The sequence below is a fragment of the Morus notabilis genome, unplaced genomic scaffold, assembly GCF_000414095.1.
Source record: "Morus notabilis unplaced genomic scaffold, ASM41409v2 Scaffold4153, whole genome shotgun sequence".
NCBI classification, from domain to species: domain Eukaryota; kingdom Viridiplantae; phylum Streptophyta; class Magnoliopsida; order Rosales; family Moraceae; genus Morus; species Morus notabilis.
The window spans coordinates 1,965-14,886 of NW_010357439.1; the positions used below are offsets into that span (position 1 = coordinate 1,965).

General features: G+C 34.7%; 2 protein-coding genes across 3 annotated transcripts; one reads left to right on the top strand and one right to left on the bottom strand.

Annotated features, from left to right (window-relative positions):
- Positions 1 to 673: 673 nt before the first annotated feature.
- On the top strand, positions 674 to 1,730 carry LOC21384372 (uncharacterized protein At1g05835). The gene is made up of 2 exons (XM_010090041.2): positions 674 to 923; positions 1,219 to 1,730. The coding sequence occupies exons 1-2, from the start codon at positions 854 to 856 to the stop codon at positions 1,530 to 1,532; spliced, it is 384 nt and encodes a 127-aa protein (XP_010088343.1). The 5' UTR covers positions 674 to 853; the 3' UTR covers positions 1,533 to 1,730.
- A 1,170-nt stretch (positions 1,731 to 2,900) lies between these two features.
- Positions 2,901 to 11,960, bottom strand: LOC21384373 (aspartic proteinase-like protein 2). Of its 2 annotated transcripts, none has more exons than XM_024170793.1 (10): positions 11,571 to 11,960; positions 11,355 to 11,484; positions 10,969 to 11,216; positions 9,525 to 9,752; positions 7,470 to 7,545; positions 7,297 to 7,370; positions 6,358 to 6,445; positions 5,150 to 5,225; positions 3,774 to 3,845; positions 2,901 to 3,534 (listed from the first exon to the last, which is right to left on the bottom strand). In XM_024170793.1, exons 1-10 carry the CDS (start codon positions 11,864 to 11,866, stop codon positions 3,359 to 3,361), a joined length of 1,464 nt encoding a protein of 487 aa, XP_024026561.1. In that variant the 5' UTR covers positions 11,867 to 11,960; the 3' UTR covers positions 2,901 to 3,358. The 2 variants fall into 2 exon arrangements, with proteins under 2 accessions (XP_024026561.1, XP_024026552.1); XM_024170784.1 differs by having other exon boundaries at positions 7,470 to 7,632.
- Between the last annotated feature and the right edge of the window lie 962 nt (positions 11,961 to 12,922).

Below are 12,922 nucleotides of genomic sequence, written 5' to 3' on the forward strand. Positions count from 1 at the left end.
ATGGATACGTTTATATGGATTAAAAAACACAGAGAATACTTTTTAGATTTTATTTAGACAAAAACTGAGGATATTTTTTAGACTTTCTCGTGGTGTACGTTTTAGAGTTGCATGTGCTAAGCATAATGCTTGCTGCCATTATATACATTCATGTGAGAAAGAAGTACATATTTATAAATGCACGAGCACGCGCTCACAGAAAAACAAAAATTTTAATAAAAAAAAGTGATATTAATGTCGGATAAGGAACTCTTGTCAGCCTTTCTGAGTTCTGACTTTCATCCATGTGCATGTGAAGATGGTTGTTTGTTGGGGAAGCATCCTGCATGTACTTTCACTCTCCATCCTTTTTTCTTTCCACTGCACGTGACTTTCTCTCAGGATCAGTTCTTCCATACCAATTCCCCACCACAGGAAATAAGAAAATCAAAATCAAGAAAAATGAGGTAGTAGAAAGAATTTATCAATTCCTTCTAATGGAGAGTTTTATTGCATCTTTAGATTATAATCAACTTAAATTTACTGTTAAACAAGTGATTTCCTCTTAATATGATAATTGTTTAGTAAGATTAGAAAAATTATTATCTTCTAGTAAGAAAACCCTTGTGAGATCGGTGGTTTAGTCTTTATTTCTACGGTTTTATTGTGAGATTCATCTTTTATTATAGTTTTTAGTATTCAAACACTGCTGATGCCCCTAACATTATTGTTCTAACAATTTTAAGTTCTCTTTCTCAATTCTGACGAGTGTTTTATCGACTCGTGGCCTTTTCAACAGTCTTCTTTATAAAGCCATATAATGCGGGCGTCTGAAAACATTCTAACACTAATACACCTTTTGACACACTGAAAAATGCAGAGACAACCAACTTACGAGCTCATCATCTGGACTTTGGTTACCTTTTCATCTCTCTTGTGCCAAGGTATTTCATCCTTTTATTTGCCACTAATAAGAGAAATTACATTGCATTCTTGTCCTTCTCATGTGTTGTCGTATATCCCATACATAACGATTTCTTGGTAGCTTGTAGGAATGAATGGTCCCATCTTCCTAGCATGTTCATAAAGTGGTTTCTAGTATAATGCTCTTAACATGGTATTTGAAAATGATGGAAATGGTTAATTTTAAGCTTTTTGGTAAGTTGTTCTTTTAAGGAAAAAAAAAATGTGGTAAACTACGAGATTTGGCTCAGACAGACCGTTTTTGCAACGCTGCAGGGTGGGCAGCCAAGTGCGCCGCTAGGGATCATGCTCCGACTGTGCAACAAACGAAGATAGGAACGGGAAATCCTCCAAAATTCATGGTGGAAGTGCGCAATAACTGTCCGATGTGCCCGATTATTAACGTCCATTTGAAGTGTGGGAACTTTCCTCAAGCTCTAGTCAATCCGAGGCTACTCAAAGTTGTTGCCTTCGATGATTGTGTCGTCAACGGAGCGTTGCCATTGCAGCCTCTCCAAAAGCTCTCCTTCAACTATACTCACAGCAAGTACTTGTTGCGCCCCAGCATTTGGTACTTCCAGTGCGAGTAAAATAATCAGACCATGCTGCTGTTTCTGCCCAGCTAGCTTACAGCATTGCATTGGACTTTGTCTACAAATATAGTTTTCAAGTCCTTTATTTTATTTTATTTTCTTCAAGATGATTCACTGATCCATCAGTTGACCAAAATGCAAACAGAAATATGATTTCTATTTGTGAGTGTGAACAGCTAGCTATTGTCCTTAAAATCATAAAACAGGCCCTAAAAGGCAAATACGTCACGTTTTAGCTATTTAGTATTAAAAAGCCGCGACGCTTAATAACATGACAAACATGTTCTATGTTTTTAGTACGCTACTGAGTTTCAATCTGAAGAAGAATATCCCTTAAAACCTAACTGGCATTTATTTCATAGAAAATGGCAAAAGCAATTGCAATAATAGTGAACTGGTCAAGAACATTGAAAAGGTAGATTTCCTGTTTTTCTTTTTTAAATGAATTATAGATAGATTATAGATTTTCTTGGGTCTGTCCTCTAAGGCGTCTTTATGTTTGATAGCAAGCATAGAACCATTTTGAATATATATTTATATCTACGAAAATGATTTTTTTAGTGTTTATTCTTTCCTTTTGAGATGCAATGTTACTAAATAGAAGATCCACTTTTATCTCAAATTTTGATGACAATTGGTTGTGACATAATTAATCCCTAGTAATAGCGTACAGGTCCCAAAGTGAAAACCGAAAGTGCGCTAGTAAATTAATGATTAAGTGGAGCAAAATGAATTTACTTTTTAGGCCAAAATGTATTACAAAGTCACCTTACAGAAACAAACACAAAATCAAATAAATAAATAAATAAAGCTAGTTAAGATTTGAGAATGGTCAGTTTGGATTGGTTCGAATACCAAAACTCAAAACTGCCAACAAAAAAGAAACAACGATACTATTTTACGTTACAGCAACCAGACCCCTTCAAATCAATGTCAAAAAAAAAAAAAAAAAAAAAAAAAAAAAAAAAAAAAAAAAAAAAAAAAAACTTTCACTTCATGCACTGCCCATCCGAATCATACAAGGAAAATGCGAATGGAGAATAAGAAAAAAGAAGAGAAAATCTACTTTTGACTTATTAGCTATATGTTGTCTAGAAAGGTAACCACTCATGACTAATATTAAAAATCCAACCGTTAAACCCATATTCTAAGTTTTGAAGCTGGTCGTAAGCTTTCCCAAACTTCCACAGATTCGCCTCGGTAGAAAATACAACACAAAATGAAGCTTCTGATAACCTAGCTTGTTTGCACACGAGGCATGAATTATAGCAATACATAAATCACAAAAATAATCTGGACTACTACATCGGTTATTCTGAAGATTTCTCTCACTATATCATTCTAGTTACTGTATTCGACAGAATCACTGATGTAGTAGTTCGACCGGCAGGGTTTCTTATCTAAAAACAGAAAAATAAAGTAGTTCCACCGGCAGACATAAGAGTGATAAAAGGAACCTAATAAATATACCAATTTACGTATCATCATATAAATTAGTCGGAATTAGAACTATTATACCATTAAGCAACTTATGCTCGTATTTACCATATTGCTAGGACCTAAAGCCAAGTAAGGTAACAACCCAATTTTGGAACCATATACATTTGATTTTGAATTCAGTGTTAAAAACCTTCATACATTTCCGGCTTCATCTTGGGAAGAAAAATATAACCCAAAATGAACCATCAGACACTAAGCTTTAACATACCTTTTTCCGCATAAATCATTTAGATGCACAAACCAGAGCAGTATTCTGTAGACTACTACTTCATCAATAATTTCACGATATCTTTCTATATTCAAATCTATCGTTAAGTTCTATGTCAGCAATCTCTTTTAGTTGTTGCGTCACAGTAAACTAAAGTGTGTAACAGCATGGTTACCAACAAGAAGATTATAGACCATTGGCTTTTCACATGGCAAGCAGAAGAGATATAGTGGGAACCTACTAAATGTACCGTTCCTGTCTGTTCATCCTTGACTTTAATGTTTGACGAACCTGAAATAAACCATTCAAAAGTCAAAAGTTGAGTTGCAAACTAAAACAGAAAGATCCAGTAATCTTCAAGATTAACCTTTAAAAAAAAAAAAAAAAAAAAAAAAAAAAAAAAAAAAAAAAAATTTTTCAACCAAAAACCATGCACAAATTTTTTCAATTAGATATTAAATTTGGGGAAATGAGATGCATATAGAAAAAAATTCTTCAACAGAGTAAAGAGAAAATAACACAACACTCACAATTATATTCAGTCCACCCTATTGCCTGATTTTCAAGATCATACACCACTAGCTTATTTGAAAGGACCAAATCTGCAACAAACCCAGAACAAAAAAAATATAATTAGAACATCACATGACTTGCCATTTTCGCTTATACTGAGAGTATCATTGATTTTGTCCATTAAACCCGATTCGTAGTAACTTAAAAGTGCTGGGTATTTTGCAACATGATAATAACTTAGAGCACTCATACACACAACGCAAAACAAATAAATACACGTGTGTATGAGCACTCTAGAAAAATAACACAAGGAATTTAATAAGTAGAAATAAAAAAATTGAAATTTTTAATTTTAGGCCACATCATACTTCATAACAGCTTCCTGAACCTAAAACCTCATATCAAAACTTTTTAGCAAGCATTGCAAAAATTATATACAGCAGTTAGATAGCGTCACTCTTTTTATCATCCTCTTTGTCACTTTCTGAATTCACTGTTTGGCGTGTGAACTCCACTAACATGATATATTATTATTTAAACAGAAAATGAGATAATAGAATCCAAAACAATGAATAATAGAAAGAGTGACGCTAGCATTTCTCTACTCATTAGATCCAGTCACTAAAAGCACAAGATCCATCAAATGCCAAACTAGAAAAGAAATAATACATACCAAGATAAAGCTTCAAGGTCACGTAGACTTCATTCACATGAAATTTAGGTGTAAAAATACTAAAAAGGTGCAAACGAAATCGGAATGTCATTAAGATAGTTGAAGTTGCAGTACAAAGATGGAATGGAAATGCAGGGTCATAAGAAGGTAAAAGGAGCAGAAATTAAAGAAAAAAAAATAGAAAATCCATATAACTATAACCAGTTGGGATATGAATTGTGAATGATTGACTACAGATCTACAACACGAAGGATCCGTTTAGTTCGCTGATTCGAATTTTTAATTCGAGTTGAGATATGATTTTATGTGAGAGCTTTTTACTGCAGCAAAAAAGTTAGATGTGACTGTTTCTGAGAGCTTTTTACTGTAGCAAAACTCGAATTCTAAACTCGAATCGGTGAAATGAACGGGGCCGAAGAAAGCATTGATTCCAAATTCAAAAAGGATTTTGGAGACAGCAATACATGACTTAATTGTAAGCAGAACAAACAAATAATACTTGTGTGGTACCAAGTGTCTGGATGAAGGCTAGAAGAAATACTTTGAAATTAAAGCAAAAAAAAAAAAAATATATATATTTGAAACTAATGCAAAAAATAAAATAGAATAAAATAAAATAAAGAAAAACTTTAATAGCTATACCGCACAATTACAGAACCCTCGTATATAATAGAAGAACACATGAATACCATATAACGGCCATTAAGTTTCAGGGACTACCTCCCAAAAGGGTCAAGTTCTTGCTGTCTCTGGATTGCATCCCACTATTTTGCCAACCAATACACCACATGCCTTCCTGTAAATATCTATATATTAACTGAAGTTCAACAAATGGATCATGAAGATGCTAAATGCAACATAAGCCGAGAAATAAACACTTCAGGAGAGTAAAGAGCAATGTTTAGGTCATAAATGTTTTAAATAATCTGAGCCTATCGCCATGCTTTATTTGCAAATGCCTCACCAAGAAGAATATTTACGAAGCTTACAGATGATGCAAGATGCGTAACAGTGACGATCATCATAATAGTTCATTAGGTTATTGGACCTCAGCACTTGCAACCAAATCAGTAAGCGACAATGGAGTGGCTTCTAATAATTAGTCTCTTTTGTTTCTCATGACTAATGAGAATTATTAGAGTTCGTATGTGTGTTTGTAAATAATATGAGTTTGTTGTTTTGAAACTTAAGCTATTATGACTCTAGGTAGATCACTCAACATGGTACAAAGCTCGAATAGGTCTCTATATCTTTGTAACCCACGTTTGTCTTGACTTTGCACAAACCTTGCATTATGTTGATCTCGGACAGGGCTACAAATGAAAGGTTGCGTTAAGCTAATAGGCATTAATGGTTGTTTGACTGGGATATGAATTACCTGAAAGCAGGTTACCGACATCCTATATGTTAGCGAAGTATTTGTTAGAATGTTTCCCATCTGGACATGCAAGTCCCACCCTCTTTCTAAAGAAAAAAGACAAGGGGGGAAAAAAGAAGGGTCCCTGATCACTCAGTATACTACAAATTGCAGAGAGAGAGAGAGAGAGAGCGAGAACATGTGATAAAACTTGAAATTGCCAATACAGAAGTATTTCGGAGAAAAAAAAAGAAAAAAAAAAAAGGAAAAGAAGACGCAATGCATAGTATAATTAGTATACTGAGGAAGATGTGTCACTCAGAGTAGAGAAGGAAGCAATAAAAATTTATTGCGGCTATTTAGAAATTATAAATCACATACAGAGATAAACTAATACAAAAATCATAAAGTTTCCGGGAGGAAACTTTGCAGCAAATTTGCATATCCAAAATCATAAAGTTCGCATATCCAAAACCATAGAGTTGGATACATGATGAGTACAATAATCTAAAAAACTCTGGTAAGCATTCTGACAGAGCCTTAACAAAGTTTTGCATTTCAATATACTTACATAGGAGAACAGATATTCATGTGGATGAACCTTTAAAGAAAGCGAGTTTTCGAAATAAAAAGTGACAGGAGGAAATGCATCATCCAAGCTGCAATTAAAGATGAAAATTATAAATATCAGTCACGTGTCACAGAGTTTGCATGGAAAATAAAATGAAATTAACAAAGTCAGAACAGACTCGATTCAATAAAGGATCAAGTGAAGAAATTATTAAAGCAAAACGGCAAAATCCAAACTCGAAGGCATTGAGGACAAAAGCATGAGGTTTCAGAGTCAACAAATTGAAAGCAGCAGCATAGAACAACTAAATGAATCAAACGTTTGTCGGGAAGTAGTGTAGAAATTAAGCATTTGAAACAAGTTACCCATTTTCTCTGAATATTATAAGATATATACCTGTTCCAAATGAACAAGTAGAAAACGATTTTTTTTTTTATTTTTATTTTGCGCTGAATAGAAAACAATGAATTTAGATGATACTAATTGAAAAATTACAGAGTGTATTCTTCCTGACATAATACCTTAAGTTTCATACTCAGTGTGAAATTACAATGATCGTTTGACTTCCATTTGAACTCGTAGGCAAGAATACATTTGCCACACAACAACAGTTACTAAAAGGCTAGGAGGTGGGTAGTATAAAGTAGATTTGAAGCCTCAAAATGATAAAAGATTACAAGATATTGTGAACATGGAACAAACTGATTCCTATTCCCGATCATGTAAAATTGATAACAAAATTATACTAAGAGGAATAAGAAAAGAAATCCAAAGCATTAAGCGTCCATCATGAACCATAAAGACGATGCATTTCAAGCAATGAATAGAACTTTCAACACTGTTGCATTCGACAAAATATTCCACATGAAAGTATAGTTTTTAGCCGCTGCATATATAGAAGAGAAATTCTGCAAAACGGCAATTCACCGTGCACGTCACCTTTCTGAGTACTGGAAGCAAGTATACTCTCCATGAACTGTACGAACCTTCAGATCAGGCTGCTGAGATAGTATCTGAAAAAGGAAATATATTTAAGATGCTTTAATTTAATTTTAGAAGAACATCTAACAAATTATACGTGCTTGCACACAATTAAAACCAACACAATATACCTTACTTACTAATGGCACATAAACCATTTCTGGAAGATAGGCCAACGTTGTACCACTGTCAATTATAGTCCCTTTTCTGTCACCAAAGTCAAATGCATAGTTTGGAACACTTAAAAAAGTGCGACCAACTTGTATTGCTGTCATATTGACATTGTAATGTGGCCTACAATTTTACACGCAGAATACAGCTGTCATTACCAAGATTTTATCAACCCTGACTTAACAGCAGTAACTGAGACGAAAGAGAAACCCCACCTTATATATATATTAAAGCTCTAGGTGATAGAATCATGATTGTGGAAAGCCAAAGAAGGAGAAAAGAAAAATCAATCAAGCAAATGTTGGGCCCATTTTTATCATACTTTATCATCAAGTTTCTTCACTGCATTAATCTCTTTCCTTTAGACCTTAACTTGTACAGTATTGAAAGAGATAATTGCCAGTCATCTTTAAGATCTAATGAAGGTAAAAGATAGACTCTGCAATAGAAAATTTCACATTGCATAATCTGATTATGATAAGCCTACTTCGGTTTCGCATTTGTCCTTTTATACCACACAATAAATTTCATTTTGCAACCAAATTTTAGTTACGCAATAAATCATACAATTAATTATGGTCTTTTTACATACATCTACTGTGTCTCATACAATCGACTTATCTAACTGTCACCAAGAGTCTAGATGCATCTCAAGGAGGGTAGTTAGACCAGTTTCTTGTACTAGAATATTCCAATTCTCATCTCATATAATCGACTTACCACAACTGTCACAAGAGTCTAGACAAATCTCAAGGAGTGTGGTTAGACCAGTTTCTCATACTAGAATACTACAATTCTTGTCGCATACAATCGACTTACCACAACTGTCACAAGAGTCTAGACAAATCTCAATGACTGTAGTTAGACCAGTTTCTCGTACCAGAATATTCCAATTCTCTTTCCTTTTCTTGTGTAGCCTAGTTAATATGTTATTTCAACATGAACACAAGGTTTTTCTTCTCTTTCAACATTTTTTCTTCTTTAGTATGAAAGATTTTTTTTTTTTTATTTTATTTTTTTTTTTGGAAGGAAAGAGAAATATTAGAGAACAAGCGATCCTCCAAATCAATCAAAGCATACTATACCAAACACCCTCAAGAGAAAAATAAAACCAAACTATGATTTGTGGACCCTAAAAAGTCCAGAAAGTTGAACTAATTTCCATATATAAATTATCTTCAACTGCGACTTTTCAAGGCACAAAGCTTTTTGACTTCTTGACTTCTTCAGTCCAACCAGAGCTTAACAGTGTAAAACTAAAATTTTTGCCATAAACCAGAACCTTCTTGTCAAAGTCGCCTGTGCCACAACTATAAAGCTACCACATAATGTATAACAAAAACAGTGTGACAAAAATATGTAACCTCCACCTTCATTGAATAATAGCATATTTGATAGGTGTAAACACTCCACTTGTTTCTAATTAGCCTCAATCTTTTTAAACTCTTTGGGCCCCTTTGGAATGTATACTCAAACCATGATTTGTTTGAAATTCAAATTTTTTGTGAGCGGAAAACACTATAGCAGAATCAATTATTTGAGTTTGAGTATATGAAACAAACGGGCCCTTTATTGATAGAGATATGAGCTTAAGTTTTTGTTTTGTTTTCTTTTTCTTTTGAAAATAAAAAATAAAAAATAAAAATCCTTGTGTTCGCTTAGCTGAATACAACTTAAACTCAAGTTTTGTTACTCATGATACTTTTGTCTTCTATTGGATAGCCCTTTATCTACAAAAGCTCTCCATTTTATGTTCTTGAAAGCGTGTGAAGCATATTGTTAAATTGGTTTACTTCCTCGTGGTATTGTTTTGGTACCCTTAATAAGAGAAAATGCGAGAGAATCATGTCCAGAAAGTTTAGACTTCTAAGTTGACGAAGCAGGGCGAAACCAGTTAAATTTTGAGACGAAAGACAAGCAGAAATAATAACCTCACAAAGAAATGCACGTGCAATGAAAAAGCATAATCGAGATAAGTGATACTAGTTGACTAGGGGGAAAAAAAAGGTACGTACTGATTTGGGACCAAGGGTGTCATGTTAACTTTGGGTTGTACAACATGGCCGATGGCAAAGATACCACCTCCATTTGTCCCGTCTAAGCAGTGAGCAAACATCTTTTTCACTCTTCCAGATGAAGCTAGCTGTGAAATTACAGATGAATTTGATTTTCCAAACCCAAGTATCCCATCAAGTGCTTCTTCACCATTTGAAGCTAGATCCCCAGATTGTGTAGCACCACATCTATGAAGAGAACATAAGTCCATTACATTAATAATCCCACAGTAAAAAGTAGAGGACAAAAAGGGAGTGGATTTCCGTTGTCTAATAAAATCAGAAAGCAAAACAAACTACCAAAGACATTCCTAATTTCACTTGGCAAGGAAAAAAGAACAGTTATCAAAAAGTGAAGACGGTTAGAGTGTTCCCCTGCCAAGTAATTTCCCTTTTTTTGCCATTAGTTTTCATCCTAATATGAAACTTCCAACATAACTACTCAGATCTTTTGAGGAAAGGTCTCTGCCCGTATATGTAGAAAGGCTTTTAACCTGAAATAGACAAATTCCCAAACAAAAAAGCATAATTTGAAGATATGCAAGAGTTGGACGTTAAGGAATACATCTTAGGGAACTAAACTCACTCACTATGAGCTGAACAAACTAAACCAGAAAGTAAAGTTTTCCATTTAATGTATACTGATGTGCACAAGAATTCCCTTTAGATATTCTCTGGAGTTTCAAGTGATGTACCGCCATGTCGTCTTTGCAGGTTGGAGATAGAATACATAACCAGATTAAACCTATAATGCACAAAGAGTGTTTTCCACGGCACGCTGACAAGGAGGAACAGCTACTGAATCAATATAGAACCGCAACTTACTATGTCACTGAACCTGATTTTCTTTTTTTTTTTTTTTTTTTTTTGGAAACTATATATGTCCATACGTCCACACAAGCAGATATACACAAGTACATTTCAATACATAAACACACAACTTGATCAATAGAATACTGAGCTTATACTACTTGTCAGCTGATAGATTAGTTGCCGTAGAATTTTGCGTGATTTTCCTCACCCTTCAATGTGCAGAGAACTAGTATTAAGATCTCCTATTAGTACAAACCCCAGTTCGACCCATCACTCTTTCACATGCTTTGCACTCTGACGAGGGAGTGGTGACCCTTTATTAGCCTTTAGTTACTTGGCACGCTATACTCAACCGACGTAGGCTCCATAGGATAAGATTAAGGTTTGGTTGGACAAAAAAAGTCGCTGTTCTTGAATTTTGTAGTTTTCTCCCCTGTAACTGGTCTAAACTATCAATATGAGCTGTTTAAATGGTCATACAAGAAGGTCGGCCCTTATCCCATTCCTTTACATTCATATATTGAATCAACATTGCTCAGTGTCCTCAATCAAACAGCACAAATAAAACAAAATTTACCAAAAAAACACTCACCCAAAAATGACACTCCCATTCGACGACGTAGTTTCAAGGTCTCCCGACACTCGATCATACTGCACAACATCTTTCACAAAGTAGCCAGCAGTGGAGCTGCCATCTCCGTATATCTGAAGATACGGACATGTCACATTCTTCGTACAACCAGACAATGGACCCCCACTGACCTCCAAGCAAAACTCTTCATCACAAGGCACCAATTTCCCAGTTGAAGAGTCTTTAATATCATATAACGTCAGGTCTATCTGTTAACATAAAACAAATATTCAACAAAAAGGACAGCTTTAATCTCTACTTTTCAGTCTTCTATTATCCAGGCTTTTCAAACAACAATAAAATTTGTTTCTCATTAAAAAAATAAAAATAAAATAAAATAAACGTACACCGAGGGAGCTTCTGGTTGGGCAATCTTTACACTGAATACAATTCACCCACATAATATCACTTCCCGTATCTACTTGCACATAATAGTCCTTCGGAGGAGTTCCAATTCCAATTCTAGCATAGTAAAGCCTAGAAAAAAAAATATTTCAACGCAAATTCGAAAGCAAAGAAAGAAATTTATCGAGCAACAAAAGGAACAACAGAGAAAGAGATACCCGACGGCGTCGGGACGGCCGGAGCCGCCCAAGGGAAGATCAACGCCGGCCAGAATTCTGAGCTGACGGCGATCGTCGTGCGCCTTGAGAGCGGAGAGGGAGGGCTCACGGCCGGCGTACTTGTACTTGACGCTCAAAACGGCGTCGTTGAGGGCGGAAGTGGTGGTGACCTTGGTGGAAATCAGGAAGAGCAGGAAAATCATGGCGGTCGAGAGAGAGAAAGTAGTACTGCACGAGCTCCGCAGAGTAGCCACAATCACCATCGCCGTCGTCTTCGTCGCCCTCGCCGCCGCCATAGCCGGTTTTTTTTATTAAGGGAGAAATGGGGAAGACGGTTAAATTTTTTATAACGTCTTTTCAGTCTTCTTCGTGAACTGCAAAGTCTCTCTTTTTCTCTCTTTTTCTCTCTTTTTCTTTTTTCTCTTTATTGGTTTTTTAAAATAATTACTTTCTTTATAACTCTTGGGACTAAAAAGTGGGCGATTTGGTGTTGGTGGGCCAGGCCGGCCAGCCATGGAGTGGGAGAGAAGAGAGAATTTACATATTATACATATACTAAAAAGAGATGACAGGATTCATTGTTTATGTTACAATATAATGAATAGATCTTTCTTATTTTAGTCTTGTTTTATTTTTTTGGATAAAATTTTAATTACCGTTATGTTTTGTTTATAAAATTACGATATTGCCCTTATTTTAGATTTTTGTGCGTTTATTTACCGTGACTATTTTGGTCATTTATTGATGCTTTTGTTTACTTCGTTTGTTCTTCTTTCATTTGCTTTCTTTCAACAGGATTATTGTTTATGTTACAGTGTAATGAATAGATCTTTCTTATTTTAGTCTTGTTTTATTTTTTTGGATAAAATTTTAATTACCGTTATGTTTTGTTTATAAAATTACAATATTGCCCTTATTTTAGATTTTTGTGCGTTTATTTACCGTGACTATTTTGGTCATTTACTGATGCTTTTGTTTACTTCGTTTGTTCTTCTTTCATTTGCTTTCTTTCACTTCTTTCTGTGGCCCTCTCTCTCTCTCCTTCATTTGTTTCCTTCCGTAATGTTCTACATTTCTTCTTCTTCGAAACTGAGCCTCAGTTTTTTCCCCCTCTTTTTCGTTTGTTGATTTCGGCCATTTTTTCATTATTTCTTTCTGTTGTCATTTATGCTTTTCGTTGCTTTGCTCCTGCAATCTTCAACATTTTTTTTTTTAAATTGAGATTGGGGATTTTTTTTCCCTTTCTTCCGTTTGTTTTCTTCTGCAACCTTTTAGATCTGTTTTTATTTTTGCGTATTTAGATTGAATAGGGTTATCTGTTTTTTTTGTTCGTTTGTTTCTATGATTTTCTA

Coding starts and splice junctions, on each gene's coding strand:
- LOC21384373 (XM_024170784.1), bottom strand. CDS start 11,866: ATGGCGGCGGCGAGGGCGACGAAGACGACGGCGATGGTGATTGTGGCT. Junction 11,485..11,570: donor GGCCGTCCCGACGCCGTCGG/GTATCTCTTTCT, acceptor TTTTTTTTCTAG/GCTTTACTATGCTAGAATTG. Junction 9,753..10,968: donor AATGGGAGTGTCATTTTTGG/GTGAGTGTTTTT, acceptor TTCTCTTCATAG/ATGTGGTGCTACACAATCTG.
- LOC21384372 (XM_010090041.2), top strand. CDS start 854: ATGCAGAGACAACCAACTTACGAGCTCATCATCTGGACTTTGGTTACC. Junction 924..1,218: donor TTCATCTCTCTTGTGCCAAG/GTATTTCATCCT, acceptor GCAACGCTGCAG/GGTGGGCAGCCAAGTGCGCC.